The sequence below is a fragment of the Odocoileus virginianus genome, chromosome 2 (assembly GCF_023699985.2).
Source record: "Odocoileus virginianus isolate 20LAN1187 ecotype Illinois chromosome 2, Ovbor_1.2, whole genome shotgun sequence".
Taxonomy (NCBI): Eukaryota; Metazoa; Chordata; class Mammalia; order Artiodactyla; family Cervidae; genus Odocoileus; species Odocoileus virginianus.
The window spans coordinates 11,956,791-11,979,211 of NC_069675.1; the positions used below are offsets into that span (position 1 = coordinate 11,956,791).

General features: G+C 38.3%; 1 protein-coding gene across 1 annotated transcript in view; it reads left to right on the top strand.

Moving 5' to 3' along the window:
* EXOC6B (exocyst complex component 6B) overlaps positions 1-22,421 on the top strand; it is a 675,781-nt gene that overhangs the window by 516,955 nt on the left and 136,405 nt on the right. Inside the window, 1 exon segment of the mRNA XM_070476359.1 lies at positions 2,422-2,495. Within this exon segment, the coding sequence (XP_070332460.1) occupies positions 2,422-2,495 (74 nt within the window).

Here is a 22,421-nt window from a genome sequence, read left to right on the forward strand (position 1 = left end):
TATTTAATATTTCTATAAGCTATGCAATAAAATTAATCTCTTCACTTTGTTGCACCTGATGCAGTTGTCGTTCTCTGATTTATAAAATTAAAATCAGATCTAAAAGGCCACTGTGTCCTCTGGGAACCTGGCAAATTCAGAGTGTCATAAAATGAGATCTATAAAGTGTGACTGACTAAATATGTATCAGATCCAGATACCTGAGTGGTTTTATCAGCATCATGTCAGCTCTAGGGAGCATGCCCAATAACGAGATTCAAGAATGTGTGGCCAGTTCTCAAGCATTCAACCCATATATCACAGGGCAGTCCTGTTGAACTGAACATGTGTGGTTCAGCAGAACACCTTGACAGCTGCTGCATCTTGGCTTGTGGGGTTCCTACTGACAGAAGAGACTCCAGTACTTCAAATGATGCAGCATAAGGCATATGTCATATGGGAGCAGCAGTGATAATCTGCCAACCTTGGATGAAGTCGTCAGACATAGGAAGCTTATTTAAGCTGACTGACCATCAAGGCTGTCAAAAAGAGTGACTGTGGCTCTGACTCAAAGAGCTGCTTTCTATAGGAGCATAATGTGAGGAAGTTATACGTGTGATTGAGCAGCTGTTGTATACAAGGGTATCACAGATGATTGCTATTGTAAGATATGAAGGATGGACTATTTAAGCTTTTATTAACATGGCTTTCATGATGTATTTGTACAGTTTTAGAACTTTACCCTTTTAAAACTTTAATTATTTGGGCTAAACATATGATGGAATTAATTTATAAATGGGTATAAATTTTCTTTCCAAAGTAAATAGAAACTTAGGGTGCTATCATTCTATATAGTTTATCCCCTTCCATTTGAGTTATTTTTTTTTTAATCTCTAAAATAAGACTATTTTGTGAAAACTCCAGGATAAGAAGGTTTTTTTGTTATTTCACATTTGTACTCTATATAACTAGTTTAATAAATTGGTTTAAGTTTTATTTCATGTAATGTTTTTATATTCCCTTCAACTTAACTTGTTAACATTATTTCTTAAAGTAGGGCAAGGAATTTATGAAAACCCATTAGACATTTCCTAGGTGGAAAATATTTTTAAAGAACAGGAATACCTATTATTGTTCATAAATCATCACTTGAAGCTATCTAGTTACTAGTTGTTTGGAGGAATTTTCCAGACATATATGCAAATATCCTGGTAGATTTTATTTAATTTCAAGAGAAAATATGATGCCAACTTCCTGTAGTTTCTTAAATTCATTCCTGGAGAAAAATAAAATCAAAAGGAAAACATCCCTTTTCATATTTGTTTTGAGCAGATATTTGAATTGTTTTTGAGGTAAATAGTAGATTGATGTTAAATGTTTATCTTGCTTTGTTTGACTTCACAGAGAGAATTCAAGGGATACTAACTGTACAGCTTTTGAATTTTCTCTGTGTTTTGTCTGTATATAGGGGCTTAAACAAGACCTTTTGATTTTGTAATAAGCAGGGCTTAGGGACAATAAAACTTGACATTCTTAACTGTTAACTAGTATATTTCCCTATAGTCCTGTGCAGTTACCTTCTTCTTAATGATGTAGAAGCCAGAGTCATAAACTAAGCATGGACCCAAGGCGCTACTGTAAATTGCAAATAGCATTCATGTGTCTCTTTGACCTAAGACTCAATTGGAGTAGAGGAAGAGAAAAATAATTTTTGAGAGTGGAATAGAAGTAAAAGTCAAGAGCAAAGAATACCCTAGGAGGATGGACTTATACAAATACTCCCTAAGTTTTTGCAGTGATATTTGTTTAGATGGGTCTTCTCATATCTGCAATACTCTTTTACTGAAGAGCCAAGCACTGGATTGGCAGCCTCTGCTGCCGGTGTGTGTGTTTGTGTGTCTGTGTGTGGGTTGGCAATAATGAACTCATGAGATAATGCAAATAATCAGTGAGGGAATAATTAATGATGTGGCAGGGAATATTTTTTGATAAATGCTTGGGGAATGAGGTGACAGGCGTGAAATTAGAAAATTCCTTCAGCGATCTAAAATATAAATAGCTTTCGGAACTGAAAAGAGTTTCACAGCTGAAGATTTTATTGTGTTGAGAGGAAAAACTTTTTTCTCTCCCCCACTCCCTCCTCCTTTGCAAGTTGTTTGTCCATTCACAAAACAAATACTCTGAAGCCCAGCACAGCTCATGGGAATAAATTTCAGGTCGAATTAGTACAGTTTCCTTGCTGTCAGGATGCTGGAATTAATGGTGTTTTGATGACACGAATTTTGAAGGGCAGACAAAGAAGCTGAAGGGAGAGAGACATGACTCCTTAGAAGCTCGGTCCTCCTCTCCCCCAGCCTCTCTTGTCTTCCCTGTCATCCGTCTGCCAATCTCCCTGTCCATGGTTAGTTAAAGGCGCTTTTTATCCTCTTTTCTTTCCCACAGAGTTTGCCAGATCCGGCCCGGTGCCTGGGTTCCAGGAGGACACGCTGCAGTTGGCCTTCATCGACTTGAGACAAGTAAGTCTTTGTGTTTTTGTTTTTTGTTTTTCTTTTAAGATGTGTGACTGAAGACCATCAGGTCTTAAGGAAAAGGAGAGGGGAGGGGCGTTGGCATTGGCGATTCACACTGGAGACCTAAGGGCTTTTCCCTGTGTTTGAGGCCACCTCTTTTATTTAGCTATCTGGGATCCTTAGCTATGGTGGAGTTAAAGGTTTTGTGGATGGAAGGAAAGGGAGGAGGTGGAAGGAGGGCCCCAGAATATAGCGGGACTCAAGTGACCCTCAAGTGATGTGACCCATTGTGCTGTAGTTGGCTTTTGCAGACACAGCAGAAAAGATAACTCGGCAAACTGATGCTAGGCAGGTGCACCGATGCAGAGACTGCCTGCTTAGAGAACCTTTGTGTGCAGATAATGAGGGCAGTAACAGTTAATGAAAATGAAATATTTTACATTCTGGATTGTTGGTTTGGTTTGTTGACTTTTTTTTTCTGTTCCCTTAAGTCTTCTCATCCCCACCTTCGTAGAATGTGGTCAGCCTTGAGTGACTGAGTGGTCATTTTAGATGATTACTAAAGGCCCTAACCAGTCATGATAACCTGACAGGTAACCCTACTAAAGTAGTGTGATGAAAGCTGGTACTTAGGTATACCTGAGGTTTGCAAGCCCATCAGACAGAGTCATTCTATAGAGCTGTTGCTTGCAGATTGAAAAGGGCGGGTTGGTGGGTCTTGGTGGATTTGGTACAGAGGAGCAGTAGGGGTGGGGGCCGAAAGAGGGAGAGAGTTAACTGGGCTCTGTCATCTCTTCACTCTGAAGATGGATGGGGTTGGATAGAAAGTGTGAATGAAGTAAGAATCAATGACTGATGCTTCTCTCCTATTAAAACAATCTTTTTTTTTTTGTCTGTTTTTAAAAGGGTGCTGGCTTTGTTTCTCCTGCCATAATGATGCAGTGCCTCTTGTTTTCAGAGCTGACAAAGTTTGCATTCTGAAAACTTTTAGATGCCCAGGGTATTTCTTAAAGCTGTAGGACCCCTTGTATTGGTAGTCTCCTTACCACTGTGACTCGATTCATGCTAGAACAGCTTTTAACCCATAATGGATGGCCTGAGCTACCCCTGAATCCTTGTGGATTGGTGGTGTAATCTGTCATCTGATGACAATTCTGGAAAGCCCTGTTAAGCAGAAAATAGAAAATTGTGTCTCTATAGACCCACCAAAGTTTGAGGATTCAGGCCGCGTCCCAGAAACGTGTGTCAACTTAATATTTAGGAGTTGAGGTGGAGGAACATAAAGGCTTTCTCAGCATGGTCCCAAATGGAGCTGAGTATCTCTTTCCACCCTTTAGATCTTCCACCTGTGGATTCAGCAAGTCAACTGAGGTGTTCAGGTTTTAACCCTTTGACTTGATGTTAAGGCTGAAAGATTGGGATTTTGCTTTGGAGTTTTGTGGTATGGTATCTGTTTGAGTATCCCCTCACTGTTTCTTCTCAGAGACTTCTGAGCCAGTTGGTTTTTCTTGGAAAGCAGAAATTGAATTTCATTGGAAAAACACATCCAAGGAAAAAATTTTCTCTTCTCACTGTTCATGAAAAGGAAGTGTGGCCATTCTCTCAAGTTTGTGGTTTTGGTCCCTATGGAAAGTAACTAGTGTTCACAGAAAATGTTAACTAAAGGAGTAAGTTAGAAAGCACAGCCAAAATAAGGTGGGTCTGAGCCGGGATGAGTGCTGAAATACTTGTGAGTTCTCAGTGAACACTGTTGTTTATGCTTAAGTTCCTCTTTTCTATTACATTTTTGTTCTCAGAGTTCTTTGCATGAAATTTTTAGTGGTAGAAAAAACTCTAAAACTCACTGAATCAGGAAAGAGTATGCCTCTTCCTATTGAATCTATCACTTAATTTCTATTTGTGTCTGTCTCTATTAAGGCAGCTTAAATTCTTAGATCATATGAAAAACTTCCCTAGCTCATTACTAGCAGGCCTCAGGTAGGTTAAATCAGGGTGACAAAAATGATCTTTCCCCATCCCATGCTGAAAATGCATATCTCTTTGTAGTCCATCTTAGTCATTCTCATAAATTAATTAAAGTGAGCATTGTTTTTAAAGGGAGCAGCTTATGAAGTATAAGAGATGTTCAGATTATAAATAGAAAGCCTGGAAGTATGTTTTCAAATAAGACATGATTAGGTGTCCTTTAATATATGTCCTTTTGCCTGTACTCTTTGGAATCCTAAAGTAGAGTTACAGAAATTGGGGGCTACACTGGGTGCTGATCTTAAAAATCATGTAAATGTATCCTGATTTATGGAGCTTCCATCTGCTAGAAACTGAATCTTTTTCATACATGACATTGTTACCCATTCTATATCTAGTTCTTATGTGGTTGATTTTATATACCACAGCTGAAGGTTTCGCTCTCTTTGGACTGTGTTTTCCTTTTAAGACATTTTATTAACAAACCAGATTTTAATCATTAAATCATTATTTAATAATTAGTCATTTAATTATTTATTTAGCCTGTCTAAACCTTTAATGTCTTGGCTCAGTTATCCACCTTACAGCTTGATTTAACCATTATGTTCCTTATAAGTCAAAGATAACAGTATTGATCAGAAATGTCTGAAGTTAAAGTTAAAGCACGTTATAGGATACATGTATGCACCCATGGAAAAGGGCGGTTTGTGCCCATTCAGTGCAGCAAGGATGTTCTCTTACTGTCATTGAGTTTATTTTGCTCACTGGTTTATGAATATATTCATGCTGATCATGCTTTTCATGTCCTTTTGCTTTAGAGTGTTTCACACTATCAACTGAATGATAATTTTGAAAATATTCAAAACATAAAATATTTGATGAAATCATCTCTGTACACACTATAATAGTCGAGTGTCATTTGAAAGCCATAGAATTTTATTAGGAAGCAAATTAGATGTGGATAGCAAAACTATTTATCCTTTCTGAGCCATTCTGTCTACTCTGATTTTTCTACTTCTTAAGGAAAAAAGTGAAATGACATTCTGAATACACAGGATTTCATGATCTTTTACATTTGTAAAGCACTTCAGAATTAAAGCATATTTACATATATGTGTCATTTGTCAGGTTTCTGGGTTTAGAAAACCACCTGTTAGTGGGAATTAGTACAAATCAAAATCTTCTCCTTTTACACTTTATATTTTCTGTATTCCCAAGCTCATGAAAGTAGGATTGCAGTACAATTTCACATCCATGTATCAAATGTGTGGTATTTCTATTAAAATCCAAAATTTGGATTAATCCTAAGTATTGAGAAGGTCAGCCTAAGGGCTCACTTATTAACTGTCTTGAAGTAGCATTTATATTCTAGGTAATAGAAGTCGCTGTCTCTTAATGGTTCATAATTGAGAGTAGCGACTCAAGGCCACTAGCAGGTCCTCAGTAGTTATCTGATTCTCAGACAGTACTGTGGTTGGTATTTTCTTCTATTGTTAAACTTTAAGTAAATAATGCCGAAGAACACCAGAATTTGAACTTTAGTTGATTTTCATTTCAGTCTATCAAACTCTGAGTGCCTACTATGAACAAATTACAACTTAGGTGTTGTGGGAATACATAGTGGATATAATACACTCTAATAGCAAAGAGGTGAACAGCAAATACTTGATTCTAATATAAGGCACACTATGAGTAAGTATTTCATTGGAAGGCTAAAACCATTGTGTATGTTTCAGTTATTTCAACAGCTTATGCTGCATGACAGATCACCCCACAACATATTGGCTTAAAACAGGAATCATTTATTTAGCTCAAGTTTCTACTGACTAGATAGGTTCAGCTGAGCTCATCAGACTTTGAGATGAGCTACTAGAGTGGCTGCAGACTGCCTGATCCAGGATGCCTTAGCTAAGCTGACTCTTCTCTGCTCCTTGTGATTTCTCTCTAACCAACAGCCCAAGCCAGGCTTCTCCACATGGCATCCTGGCAGGCTTCCAGGAAAGCAAGAGGAAACGTGAAAACCTCTTGAGGTCTACACTTGAAATATCACTTCTTCAGCATTCTGTTGGCTAGAACTGGTCACAGACAGGGCCAGCCCAAATTCAAGGAATAGGGAAATTGATTCCAACTTACAGTCTAGTTGGAATATGACTTTTATATAATGATGCAAAATAAACAATGCAAGTCAGGAGCAAGATTGAATCTCTAAGTACAAAAAAAAGACCATGAAGTAGAGAGGTCTTTGTAGGCCTGAGCAGTATAAAATTTTTCATGGAAAAAGTGGAGAGTTAAACCGAGAGGAGAGTTAAATCGAGAATAGCTGGATTTAAGTATTTTTTCGAAAATCTTTGTGCATGTTTGTGTGCATGTGTATGTATGCATCTGTGTGTTTGTTGTTAAGCAGGATCTAACTGTCTTTCTGCCTTTCAGTATTAAGCTCATCTCTTTAAATACCATTTTCTTAATTCCTCTTCTTTATTCTTTGCTTTTACTTTTCAGCTTCTTCTTGGACCTCTTTTTTTATGTTCCATAACTCCTCATCAAATGCTGTTTATTACAAGTTACCTTGAAACATTTCACATTCTGTTATTCCATTCATTATGAGAGTCTTAATTTCCCCTGATAATTATTACATTATTTAGTTAATTTTTAGCTGTTCACCTTCCATGTCTGACCAGTAGGGAAAGGCTTGAATGTGTTCTTTAGCAACGTCACATTATTTTCTGTTCTTTGGCATCAACAGTTATTTACTTCCAATATACTAGAGTTTTATAAAGCTGAATGAATTAGGTTGTGACATTGCATCAGATCTCCTGAATGGAGCTTGTTGGCAACGATTCTTAAACAGCAATGCCATCCCAAGATATCTGTGGCTTTTTTTAGATTGAGTTGGTGACATTCCCTCTAGGCCAGTTATTCTCCAATTTCTGAACCTTCTGTCTAAAGTAAACACAGTGCATTTCCATTGCAGGCACTTAACATGCCTTAAAAACAACTATAGGATCTAAGAGAAATAATTCTAAATTTCTTTGGCGATATTGAACAAATTCTGGTATTATACCTGTTAGAGAGATATAGGCAAAATCAATAAGTTAGCCAACATCAGGTAGGGAAACCTGAGAACCACTCAAGAATCTTACTTTGTAGAACTGCCCCTTTTATTTCCCCTCCTATCTTGATCCTGTTCAATAAAATTTTGTCTTTTTATTAAATTTACTTTCTGTCTTTTTTGGCCTACCCCCAAGTTTAATGAACAGTATTCCCATTAAGAGTAATATGTCCCCTTTGCTTGACTGCTGTTGTCTCTTATGGAAAAAAATCCTAACTTTGCTTAATAATCACTTATATTTTAGCCTCAGTAGAATATCCATTTATATAAAAAAAGTGCTTTTGTCTAATATAGCATGTATCAAAATGATACTTAATAGAATTTATTTTATATTATTTCACACTAACCATACTAAACAACCCTTAACTAGATGATTACATAGGAGGCTAGGCTAGCGGGGAAGCATGAAAAGCCTCAGGATCAGTCTTCATCACTGATCATTTCTTCCAGTATTAAACTGGGAGAAAGCCATTTCCCACATGTACTTCTTAATAGGGAGGGGTGGTAGCCTGTAGTTTCACCATGTGTTTACTGAGCAGTTGTCAGTGAGTGACGGTAAAGAAGGGAGGTGTGGGTGTAGATAGTAGGGGAAAGTTTTTATGAAAGGATATTCTTGGTGGAGGAAAGTAGAGACCATGGTGTATTAACCCTCTAGTATTGAAGTGTGTGGATTGGTAATGTTGTCAGTAGAAATACTCTCCAGGTGCTCAGTTGAAATAGTTTGTGGGTATTTAATAATGACCTATAAAACTGGGAGTCATCTGCACCAGAGTTATTAATCAAACAGTTTGATAACCCATGAAATTGGAAGATGTCACTTCTATAAGTGCTGTGAATGGTGGGGTTGGAAGGAACGGTTTGAGCCGTTAGTTGCATTATCTAGGAAAAGATTATCTACACAACCAATGATAGCGTATGTAACCTATCCCTTGGACAGTAGAGAGATCAAAGCAGTATATCCTAAATTTAGTAAATCCTAAAGGAAATCAACCCTGAATATTCATTGGAAGGACTGATGCTGAAGCCGACGCTCCAATACTTTGGCCACCAGATGTGAAGAGCTGATTCATTGGAAAAGACCCTGGTGCTGGGGAAGATTGAGGGCTGGAGAAGGGGACAATGGAGGATGAGATGGTTGGATGGCATCACCAACTTAATGGACATGAGTTTGAGCAAACTCAGGGAGATAGTGAAGGACAGGGAAGCCTGGCTTGCTTGGGGGTCCCAAAGAGTTGGACACACCTGAGTGACTGAACAACAATGTAGGTAGATGTCATTTCAGAAATGAAATCCAGGGTTATCATATCCCAAAGGCATTTGCTGATTAGAAGAGGTTGTAGTATTAATAATATATTGGAACACCTTCACAAATCTCTGCTGATACAGAGCTACTAGAAGTTCCTGCAGCTATAGTCATGTCTTGACATAAGTATGGCAAGCATTTAAATGTTAATATAGGCCCTCTATTCAGGAAGCATTCATTCATTCATTCATTCACCACTATGCCAAACACTTTTACAGCGGGTATAGTGGCTATAGTGGTGTAGGGGGTACAGGATAATGAATAAAATATGGTCCCTGCCCTTGTGGAGCTTACATTCTGGTATAGTTTGCCCATGCTTGTAAAATAGCCTTTTTAATGTTCTACCCTTCCCAAAATCTCTCTTCATGTTACCCTGGTGCTTTGAGAGAATGCCATTTTGTCTAGATAATCTATTTTTGGTATTGATGCTATACTGGTCAGTTGTGCAGAATTTTCTGTAAATATCCCCAGGACAAAGTGAAGTCTGCTGCATATTGATAAGCAGGCTTTCACAAAAGAGTATTTAGGTATGGTTGGCAGCCTGGCACAAATAAGATGGTTAACTTGAAATACTTCAAAAAGTAGTCCTTTGGTTTTTGAAGGCAGGTTTTTCTAATTGTATTGACAAAATTCTTTCACCCATGTTGTTTTGACAGTTGCTCATAACCTTCACAGTGATACCTCTAACCTTAAAGGAGGTTCTGATAGCAAATAATTCCTATTCCGAAGTAGGAGAAAGCTTAACACTTCTGGGTCTCTAAGTATAAGTAAGTGAAAGTCGCTCAGTCATGTCCAGCTCTTTGTGACCCCTTGGACTATACAGTCCATGGAATTCTCCAGGCCAGAATACTGAAGTGGGTATCCATTCCCTTCTCCAGGGGATCTTCCCAACCCAGGGATTGAACACGGGTCTCCCGCATTGCAGGCAGATTCTTTACCAGCTGAGTTACCAGGGAAGCCCTTTTGGGTCTGGTTCTGTTAAAAAAAAAAAAAAAAAGTAAAAATGGGAACATTTCCAAGAATAGACTCTACTGAGCTAGACTTTTGACCTCAGATAAGTCAAGCTGCCCAAGCTAACATTTTCCATTGTTACTGGCACCTCATATTGGTACAGTCCTGGGTTAGATGGCTCGTCTAATCTAAAGCTGGTCAACAGAGTTGTCCACTGCTTCCTACTTTAAACTGGAGGCAGAGAGATATGCCAGCTAGAGGTTCTACCAGAGTATAGAATAGCCTTTCCGGAAGTGTGAGTCCATAGTCTGTGACAATCCTCCTACTCCTTTGGTCCAGTAAAATCTCTGTAACTTTTAATTTGGGCATGGTGCCAGCATCACTCCAGATAGCCCCATAGTGAAATATGTCAGTTCAGAGGCTAGTTTTATTCCCTTTCAACTCTTATGTGACGAGCAAATAAGTTCTAATTCTACGTTGGCTCATAGACATTTGTAATCCTCATGCTAAATCATAAAAGACCTAGGCAGTCTGTGAGACTAGCTACTAGGCTGACCTGAGACACTGCATCACTCTCTACTTTCCCAGCAAGTCAAGCCTCAGAAACTCAGGAGATTTCTCCCTTACCTCCAACAGAGTGTGGATATGCATATGCGTAAACCTGGAATTTGTGAATTTCTTAGATAATAACATCTTCAAGAGAAAGGACAGGAAAGTCATCACCAATGAATTTCCCTGGGAGTAGCAGTGGAATCAGAGGCTGCTGTTGGTAGTACTGGGTGAGTTGAAGCCTGATGAGCTCCAAACACAAAGCTCACCTGCATTGACTACAATCTAGTGTCCTGTTAGAGGATACTCATAGGCCAAAGGGCAGTGGAGCCAGTGCATGCGTGCTCAGTTGCTATGTTGTGTCCAACTCTTTGTGACCCCATGGACTGTAGCCCACCAGTCTTTGCTGTCCATGAAATTTCCCAGGCAGGAATACTGGAGTGGGTTGCTATTTCTTGGAGCTAATTTTTATCAGGGCTTCCCTTGTAGTTCAGTCGGTAAAGAATCTGCCTATAGTGCAGGAGATCCAGGTTCGATCCCTGGGTCTGGAAGATCCCCTGGAGAAGGAAATGGCAACCCACTCCAGTATCCTTGCTGTAAAATCTCATGGACAGAAGAGCTGGTGGGCTGCAGTCCATGGGGTCGAAAAATGTATCCTAATGGTAGCTGCTGGAGGGCAGCAGAGAGTGACAGCAAAGGGCTAGATTTGGAGAATTGGGGCATATTTCATTTTGCCAAGAAAGAAGCCCCCATCAGTGTAAGAGAATTAGCTCTCTGGGAGCCATCATTACAAGCATAGGCCCATGGTGAACAAGGAACAAAAAGAACATCCAGAACCTGATCTGAAGGTTAAAACCCTCTATTAGGCAAGTTCAGAAACCAGGATTTGTTAAAGAAATGAAATAGAATGAACTATGAAAGGGGAACCAGACATCACTAAAGATAGGGAACCCAAAGGGCTGTCTCAAGTGTCAAGTTCAATGAAGCAAACCAAGATGGCACAGGAACCAAGTTAAAGAAACAACTGCAGTGGGAAGCAGGCCAGAGTGAGTGCGCGGAGGCAGACGGGCAGTCAGGAACATCTGACTCAGGCAGCCATACAGGAAGGAGCCTTCTGTAGGACGCCTGTCAGCAAGCAGGGAGCTGCAGAAGAGTTTCAGACACAATCACACAGCTGTATCAATGGGATGCTCACCTCGTGAAGTAGTCCCTCCTTGATTAGCCAGGATTATTTCTTATTTTGGTCTTTGTTGATTTCAGGAGCAAAATAACCCATTGAGAATGTGGAGAGAGAGAAATGATAAGGTATTTTAAGATGTGACTAAGGGATTATTATATATGAAATATTAAATTTGGGCATGAAGCCCTTCTGAATATTCAGTACTGGTGTCAAAGGACAGCTCACTTTTGTAGTATAGCTTCTGATGTTCCCCTTTGATATTTTATACTGTAACGTTTGCTGAGAATATCCAGTGGAAAAGAAAACCAGGCTCTTGACTAGTTATATAGGCAAGATCCAAATCAATCCAAGATTTGGGATCTGTTCCCAGTAGGTTAGCAGAGAGCTTTTTAGAGCTTTTAGAGTCTATTCTAATTGCTGTATAAGCAGTTTTCCAAACCCCTGAAGTATGGAGAAAGAAAACTCTTTTTTGGCCTGTTAAAATTCTAGTGTCTCCCTTTGTTTCAACTCCTTAAACGTCAGGAAAAGAAAATTCTTGTACCTGCAAATTACGGTAACCTTATAGTGGCTGTTAAGACAGCATAATGGTTAAGAAATTTGGAATCAAGAAGACCTGGGTTTCTAGCTGTGATATTGGCAAATTATTTGACCTCACTAAGATGTAGTTTCCAACTATCTTTGATTATATGCTTATCAAATATTGTGATGTAATTACAGTATCTTATTTAGTGCTTACTCCAGCATTTTTAATCTTATAAGCTATAAAATTAAAATCTTCATTTTTATAGACTAAGAAATGTTTCCAGTAGATTATTTCATAAATATAACAGGTGAATAAATTATGCTATGGCCTATATTAAAGAAATCTCTCTCGTCAATAAAAAGAATAAACTACTGATACATCCAATTCTAGAATTTATGTAAAATTCCAGAAATGGAATTTCATACAGCATAATGTTTGAGATTCATCCATGGAGTAGATTTATCAATAGTTCATTCCTTATTATTGATGAATGATATTCTTTATATGGGTATATTGTGCTTTATTTGGTTTTTCACCTCTTATGAACATTTTGTTTCCAATTTTGCACTATTGTAAATAAGGCTGATGAACATTCATGTATAAGTGCTTGCATAGATACATGCTTTTATTTCCCTTGGGTAATACTCGGAGAGGAATTATTGGAGTATATGCTTGACTTTATTTTTTTAATATCAAACTATTTCCCAAAGTGGTTGTATCATTTTCCATACCTCTCAGCAGTGAATGAGCATTGTGGTTGTTCCACATTCTCTTCAACACTTGGTGTGACAGTCTTTTATTTGTTTGTTGGTTTGTTGAGGTGTAATTAACATGTAGTAAAAATTCATCCTTCTTAGATATACAGGTCTATAAATTTTTACAAAGTCGTGCAATTGTGTAGCTACCACCAAAATCAAGATACAGAATATTGCCATTACTCAAAAAATTCCTTTATACCTCTTTGTAATGAGTCTCCTCTTTCTAACTCTCAGATTCTGGCAATGATTCTTTTGATCTCTGATGCTACAGTTTTGCCATTTAAAAGGAATAATACATATAAATGGACCCATACTTTTCATTTTGATATCTTTAACTTAGCATGATGCTTTTGAGATTCATTCATATTGTTACATATATTAGTAGTTTCTTCATTTTTATTACAGACTACTATTCTGTAATGGGGATTATTTATTTACTCATTCACCAGTTGGTGGATATTTGGATTGTTTCCAGTTTGGGGAATATTATGAAAGAAGCCCACAATAAAGATATGTGTAAAGTTTTTATGTGGACATGTGTTTTCATTTCTCTGGAGTGCTTAGGAGTGGGATTACTGAGTCATATGTTAAGTATATGTTTAACTTTATAAGGAACCATCGAACTGTTTTCAAAGTTGCTTTACCATTTTACATTTTCACCAAAAATATTTGAGAGTTACAGTGGCTCTGCACCCTTGCTAACATTTGATAGTGTCAATTTTCTTTTCATTTTTAACATTCTAATAGTGTATATATAGTTTATCTTGTGGTTTTTATTTACATTCATGCAATGACTGTTGATGTTGAACATTATTTTGTGTGCTTATGTGACATCTGTGTTTCTTCTTTTGTGAAACATTTGTTCAAATCTTTCATCCAGTTTTAAAAATAGTTATTATTGAGTTGTAAAAGATTTTTACATATTCTTATTAGCAATTCATTATTAGATATGTTTGGCAACTTTTTCCCCTGGTCTGTAGCTTTTAATTTTCTTAACAGTATTTCTTCACAAGTTTGAGATTTTTACCTTAGTAAAATATAGTTCACAGTGACATCAATTTTTTTCTTTTATGGCTCATGCATAACATAGAACATGGAGTTCTTTGTTAAGAAATTTTTACCTAGCCCAAAGACTCAAAAATTATCTCCTGTTTTCTCTCTAGGACTGTTATATACAGCTGGGGTATATTTTGTTTGTTTGGTTGGTTTTTTACATTTGCATCTCTGTTGACACTTTCTGAGTTAATTTTTCAATATAATGTAAAATATGGTCAAGGTTCATATTTTTGTATAGAATGTACACTTTTCTAGTACCATTTGTTAATAAGACCATACTTTTTTATTGATTTGCCTTGAAACCTTTATCAAAAATCAGTTGACCATAGATGTACTGTTCTATTTCTGGATTCTATACCTTGTTCTGTTAATCTGTGTGTCTGTTGTTTTACTCTACTGTTTTACTCTGTCTTGGTCTTGCTTTTATATTATCTTGAAATTAGGTAATATGGTGTGTCCTCCACATTACATCACACACACACGAGGTGTATTTTTTCTTTTTCAAAATTGTTTATCTACTCTATGTCCTTTACGTAGATATTCTAGAATCATTTTGTCGATTCCTACTGAAAAAACGCTTGGTGGAATTTTGACTAGGATTTTACCAAATTCATAGGTCACTTTGGAGAAAACTGACAGTCTGACAATATTGAGTCAGACAATATTGGCATAGCCTGTCTCTCTATGTGTTTATGTCTTTGATTTCTTTTATCAGTGCTTTGTAGTTTTTCAGACAGTGTGCACATACTTTGCTAGAATAAATCAAAGTACTTCATGTTCATTTTAAATGCTGCTGATTTTATGTCAATTTTTAATTGTTCATTGCTGGTATATAGAACCCCAGTTGGTTTTTGTATGTTGATCTTAAATATAAAAATTTTTAAACTCATTTATTATATCTAATAGTACTTTATGCATCTTTGGGATTTTCTAGGTAGACAGTTATGGCATCTGTGAATAAAGACAGTTTTATTTCTGCCTTTCCAATGGATGCCTTCTGACTTGACTAGTTGCACCAGGACCTCTAGGACAATCTTACGTAGAAGTGCTGAGAGCAGATATCCTTGCTTATTCCTGATCTTAAGTGGGAGAATATTTGATCTCACATCATTAAATGTAATGATAGGTGTACGTTTTTTTATGCTTCTCATCAGTTGAGGAATTTTCTTTCAATTATTAATTTGCTTAGAGCTTTTATTATAAAAAAATATATGAGTTTTGTTGTTGTTTAGTCACTAAGTTGTCTCTGACTCTTTATGACCCCATGGACTACAACTCCAGACTTCCCTGTGCTTTACCATCTCCTGGAGTTTGCTCAAACCCATGTCCATTGAGTCAGTGATGCCATCCAACCTCTGTCACCCCCTTCTCCTGCCCTCAGTCTTTCCCAGCATAAGGGTCTTTTCCAATGAGTCAGCTCTTCCCATCAGGTGGCCATAGTATTGGAGTTTCAGCTTCAGCATCAGTCCTTTCAGTGAATATTCAGGACTGATTTTCTTTAGGAGAGACTGGTTGGCTCTCCTTGCAGTCCAAGGGACTCTCAAGAGTCTTCTCTGGCACCACACTTTGAAAGCATCAATTCTTTGGTGCTCAGCCTTCTTTATGGTCCCCCTCCCACATCTGTATGTGACTATTGGAAAAACCTTATTTTTTACTATATGGACCTTGGTTGGCAAAGTGATGTTTTTGCTTTTTAATACACTGTCTAGATCTGTCATAGCTTTTCTTCCGAGGAGCAAGTGTCTTTTAATTTCAGTATCTCATCATTTAATTAGTCATTATTATTGTTGAACTTATGTTATTACTAGTGCTTTTTTATATATTTAAATTATAATGTGTTCATACATAAAACCTTCTTTTAGTCTGAATGTTTCCTTAAGGCAATTTCTTTATGCAAGAGTTATATAAACATTTTTATGGCTTTTAAGTATATTGCTGGTTCATATAACAAAGTAACTTGAAGTACACCTAGCAGTGTATTCATGCACTAGTTTTTCAGCACCCTCATCAGCATTGAGTCTATAAATTATAAATTTTAAGTGTTTGGTTAACGCAATAGGTATAAGAGGGTATTCTTATTTTTTTATTCCATGTCTTTTTTTTTTTTTTTTTTGCTGCACATTAAAAAAATGAGTAGCCCATGGACATCAGTAAGGGCATGAATTTACCATTGTCTGATTTTCAGTTCTCATTGCCCTGTCCTGTGATAGGATTTTTGTAATCTGATTTGATGGCTCTCCAATTTAGCTTTTAGCTTATTACAATCTAGTAAGAAAGATAAACCTGATATTTCTAAAAAGTAGCATATGATTGACAAATTAAATATTGTGCAAGCATTATAGGCATTTGAAAAGGGAAATATTGCTGAGCCTTTAGAAGTGATGATTCTTGCCTTTCTGGTTAATGGGTCAGTAGGAGATGATTTTGTTTCTTAATTTTATTTTGTTTACTTAGTTTTATAAAAGTGTTCTGTGACAAGTGCATTTGAGATTCAATATTTATGGTGTCTCTAAAATTGTGTGTGAAATTTAATTCCATGCTAATAATAAAAAATGTTCAAACTATTGCTTATCTCCAGTGTTACAGTAAAAAGAGCAAATAAGCCTGCTATTGGCTAGAAAAACTAAAGTGTGACTTCTCTATTTTCCAGAGCATGCTAAGAAAACAGTATGCTCCAGAACTTTTATCTAAAGATTGAGGTGCAGGTATTTATCTAAGCTAAACATCAATCAGAAAAGACCTATCAGATTCTTCCCAGAGTTCTGATGCTTTGGGCCTGGTGAAGACAAGTAGCAGGTTCTCTGTCATAATGTTTTGGCTACTTTAAAAGCTACTGCTAGTATAGTCTGTGGTATTCTATGACTTGGGACCACAAGAGACTTGGAGAAACAATGGGAAGAAAGCGGTTCTCAGGAGCTACTGGTGCACCAAAGCTATATTTAAGAGAATAATAATGAATTAGCAACATCACTGAAAGTGAATGTATGTTAAGAGGGAAGGGAAGGTGTGTCATTCTTTGTAGAGTGTTTATTGCTAACCATTTGTCCATACAACATTTGTAGTGTGTGTGCTTCCCTGGTCTAAATCCAAGTGTGATTTGAGTTACATTGTTGTTGTTTAGTCACCCAGTCCTATCCGACTCTTTGCAACCCCTTGGACTGTGGCACACCAGGCCTCTCTGTCCCTCACCATCTTCCAAAGTTTGCCCAAGTTCTTGTCCATAGCATTGGTGATACCATCCAGCCATCTCATCCTCTGACCCTTCTTCTCCTTCTGCCCTTAATCTTTCCCAGCATCAGGGACTTCTCCAATGAGTCAGCTATTCACATCAGATGACCAAAATACTGGAGTTCCAGCTTCATCAGTCCTTCCAGTGAGTATTAAGGGTTGATTTCCCTTAAGATTGACTGGTTTGATCTCCTGCTGTCCAAGGGATTCCTGGGAGTCTTCTCCAGCACCACAGTTAGAAGGCATCAATTCTTCAGGGCTCTGCCTTCTTTACGGTCCAGCTCTCACAACCCTATATGACCCCTGGGAAGACCATAGCCTTGAATATATGGACCTTTGTTGGCAGAGTAATGTCTCTGCTTTTCAACACACTGTCTAGGTTTGTCATAGCTCCCCTACCAAAAAACAGTCGTCTTCTGATTTCATGGCTGCGGTCACCATCTGCAGTGATTTTAGAGCCCAAGAAGAGGAAATATGTTGCTCCTTCCACCGTTTTCCCCTCTATTTGCCATGAATCAATGGGTCCAGATGCAATGATCTTAGATTTTTTTAATATTTAGTCTTCAGCTGGCTCTTTCACTCTCCTCCTTCATCATGAGGCTCTTTAGTTCCTCTTCACTTTCTCCCATTAGAGTGGTATCTCAAATATCTGCACATTTGAGATTGTTGATATTTCTCCTGCCTATCTTGATTCCAGCTTGTAACTCATCCAGCCCAGCATTTCTCATGATGTGCTCAGCGTATAGACTAAAACAGGGTGACATTAGACAGCCCTCTCATACTCCTTTCTCAATCTTGAACCAACCAATTGTTCCATTCAGGGTTCTAACTGTGGCTTCTTGATCTGCATACAGATTTCTCAGGTAAGATGGTCTGGTATTCCCATCTCTTCAAGAGCTTTCCACAGTTTATTATGATCCACATAGTCAAAGGCTTTGGTGTAGTTGATGCAACAGAGGTAGATGTTTTTCTGGAATTCCCTAATTTCAACTATGATTCAGCAAATGTTGGCAATTTGATCTCTGGTTCCTCTTCCTTTTCTAAACTCAACTTGAACATCTGGAAGTTCTTGGTTCGCATAATGCTGAAGCCTAGCATGCAATATTTTAAGCATGACCTTACTGGCATGGGAGATGAGTGCAGTTGTTTGATGGTTAGCACATTCTTTAGTACTATCCTTCTTGGGAATTGGGATGAGGATTGACCTTTTCCAGTCATGTGGCCACTGTGGGGTCTTCCAGATTTGCTGACATATTGAATGCAACACCTTGAAGGCATCATCCTTTAGGGTTTTGAATAGTTCTACTGGAATTCTGCCGCGTCTACTAGCTTTATTAATAGCAGTGCTTCCTAAGGCCCACTTGACCTCACCCTCCAGAATGTCTGGCTCTGGGTGACTGGCCACACCGTTGTGGTCATCTGGTTCATCTGGATCTTTTTTGTACATGGAGTTCCATATGATGCTGTTAATTTAATTTTTCTTTCCCTTATAACCTCTGATAGAAATCATTAAAAGAGAGAGAGTGGTTTTTCTTGTGTTTTCTTGGGAATACCAACTTCCTATATCTCTCTGTGTGAACCTCTTTTCCTTCACTGTCTGACTGATTACATGATAGTGAAAGAAGACAGTTAATTTCTTTGGAGGAGGTAATGATTGGCTTGGAAAATAAGTGGATAGTGGTTATGTTCATGGTTCTTTTCTGTTGAGTATGAAACTATTTTATTGTTACTTCTTCTCTTGACCTGTCTTATGCTGCTACCATTGAAAATTTCTTATTTCTTTTCTTTCATTCTGCTACCTACTATTTTTTAAAAACACAGTTATCATTATGTCGTTTGCTTGCTTATAAAGCCTAGGAGCTCTGTTGCCCAGAGAACAAATGAAAAACTCCCAGCAAAGCAAGTCTGGTCCCAACTTGTCTCTCTAGTCTCCTTTTCCTGTCTTTTTCCCATGTAATCTCTAATAGGACCACTCTTTACACCTCCCTGATCCAAAAACTGGACGAGCTTTAGGCCCCCTCTGTCTATCACAGACTGCTCTCTTGATAAAGTGACAAACTCCTTCCCTTCCTTCACAGCTTGGCTCAAATGTCATCTCCTTTATAAATTCTTCCCAACCTCCTCAGACAGATTTAATTGTTCCCCCTTTGGGTCCCTGACATTTTGTATGTCCCTTCATTACTAATTCCTTTGTAATTACTTGTTTAATCATCTGCCTTCTCCATTAGATTCTGAGTTCACCAAGGGCAGGATCTCTGTTTTTATTTATCCTCAAATTTCCCCTGTTCCAGCGGGCAACATAGTTCCTATGAGGTATTATGCTTTCATAACTGCTTTCTGAATGCATTGACTTAATATTGTTTTGTGCCATTTCAGAAGTAAATGGAATCAGATTGAATTTCTGATGATATTTGTACTCAAACTCCCTTAAATAAATAGTATTCATTATTTTCCTCCCACACCATGCTCTTCATTTTCACCTTACTTTAGTGTTGTTAAATGAAGTGCAGAGGTCACAGCCCCGAGGAAGGTAGGACCAAATGTAGGGAAAGGGATCGTCGCTGGTAGTCGCTGTGACCTAAAGTCGGAAGAACTTCACTTCCTGTAGTGAGAGTCATGAGGGGAGCCTACCAGGAAAGAGAACAGCTCCTCGTCTACTCAATTATTCTTATACTTCAGTGGGCGATGGCTTCTTAGATGAAACGCTTGGTCATATTCTTCCAACCTTAGTGAGCACCTCGGTTCAAGGATCAGGTGATGCCTTTGTATTTCTGTGCCCAGATGGGTGTCATTTTTTCTCAATGCAAATGCTCCCTTAGAGTCCATCCAGCATTTCATCCTTGCTATATCCCTCTGAGATGCATGTACCCCCCTAAATGAGCTCCAAAATTAGGCCAGAATGTCAATCCAAATTCTGAAACCAATTCACAATGTTGAAATCTTTTTTTAGAATGACTTCTGGTTTACGAATAATTCCTATTGAGGCAGTGAGGAATTGTGAATCAAAGTGATTATTGCATTGAAAATGTAAATGTGGCCTTATTCTCCAAGCCAGAAATATACTGTCTTCATCTGATATAATAATTTAAAAACTCTTAATATGTTATATCATAATTTTAAATGTCCTGAAACTAAGTTCTTGATCCCCCCTCACCCCCGCCCCTTAAAACCAGGCTTCCCAGGTGGCACTAGTGGTAAAGAACCCACCTGCCAGTGCAGGAGAAGTAAGAGATGCAGGTTAGATCCCTGGGTCAGGAAGGTCTCCTGGAGGAGGGCATGGCGACCCACTCCAGTATTCTTGCCTGGAGAATCCAACAGACAGAGGAGCCTGGTGGGCTATAGTCCGTAGGGTCACAAAGAGTTAGTCTTGACTGAAGCGACTTAGCATGGCACCCTCAAAAAAACCTGTTCCTTCTGTAAGGAACCTGTTCTTCACCTCAATTAATGGCAATTCTGGTCTTGCTTGTAGGAATAGATATCTTGAAGTCATCTTTAACTTCTTTCTTTTTCTCACCTCCTACATCCAGTCTGTCATGAAACTGTGTTTTCTCTCCCTTCAAAATATATCCAGAAACCAGCCATTTAGAACTATCATTTCCTTTCTCATGATTCAAATAATAATTATTTCTCATTGTATTCTTGCAGTAACTTCCTAACTAGTCTCCATGATGTGACTTTGCCCTCTGTAGACCATTCTCAATATGATAACCAGCATGAAACAGTTAAAACAGAAGTCAGATCACATCAGTCCTCTGTCCAAAACCTTACGATGATTTCCCATTTCACTTTAAGTAAATGCCTAAATTCTTTTAATGTTAAGTCGCTCCAGTGGTGTCCGACTTTTTGCAACCCTATGAACTGTAGCCCACCATGCTCTTCTGTCAATAGGATTCTCCAGGCAAGAATACTAAAGTGGGCTGCCATGCCCTCTGCCAGGAGATCTTCCCAACCCAGGAAGAGAACTCTTATGTCTCCTGCATTGGTAGGTGGGTTTTTTTTTTTTACCACTAGCACCACCTGGGAAGCCCTTTTAATGGCCTACAAGCTAGTATAGAATTTTCATGCACACACACACACACACACACACACACACACAAACACATCACTTAACTGTCTGACCTCATCTCTGCTGCTCTTCTCCTCACCCGGCTCTTGCTCTGATAGCCTCCTTGTTGTTTCTCAACCATGTCACGTACAGGCCCAGCCGAAGGCCTTTGCACCTTACATCAACTCTTCCGAGAAGGCCCTTTTCGTTGTAGTGTTTGTACTTGTAGTGTTTGCCCCTTTCTCTCTTCAGCTGTTTATTCAAGTCATTTAAAAGTCACCTTTACATGGAGGCCTTTTTAATTTAAGATTATAATATCACTCTCCTGCTACCCCTGCCACCCTACCACCAAACCAAAACCAAATTAAAACTTTGTCCTTTTCCTTGTTTTATTTTTGTCTGAAGAATTCATTATATTCTAGTCAAAAAGCAGAGACATTACTTTGCCAACAAAAGTCTGTCTAGTCAGGGCTGTGGTTTTTCCAGTAGTCATGTATGGATATGAGAGTTGGACTGTGAAGAAAGCTGAGCGCCAAAAAATTGATGCTTTTGAACTATGGTGTTGGAGAAGGTTCTTGAGAGTCCCTTGGACTGCAAGGAGATCCAACCAGTCCATCCTAAAGGAGATCAGTCCTGGGTATTCATTGGAAGGATTGATGCTGAAGCTGAAACTCCAATACTTTGGCCATCTCATGTGAAGAGTTGACTCATTGGGAAAGACCCTGATGCTGGGAGGGACTGGGGGGAAGAGGAGAAGGGGACGACAGAGGATGAGATGGCTGGATGGCATCACCGACTTGATGGACATGAGTTTGAGTAAACTCCGGGAGTTGGTGATGGACAGGGAGGCCTGGTGTGCTGCGATTCATGGGGTCACAAAGAGTCAGACACAACTGAGCGACTGAACTGAACTGAACTGATGTACCTTACATATCTTGCTTAATATATTTTTCCTTCATTAGAAAATGATTCCATGAGGGTAGAGATTTGGCGCATTTTGTGAACAACTTTATTCTTAGTTCTAGAACAATTCCTCATACATAGTAGGCCTTCAGTAAGTATTGTTGAGCGAAAAAGTGTAACCTCTACGTTTGTTTTAGTTTTAAGTACTGACAGGTTAAAATCCTTTTAGACATGAACTGTTCTACAAAGCAACCTTATACTATTATATATATAATACAATTATACTATTATAAGGAACCTTATACTATAGGGTTTTCAAAAAGCTGTTGATCAGTAGTTTAAAAGTGTGCTGTACATATTGG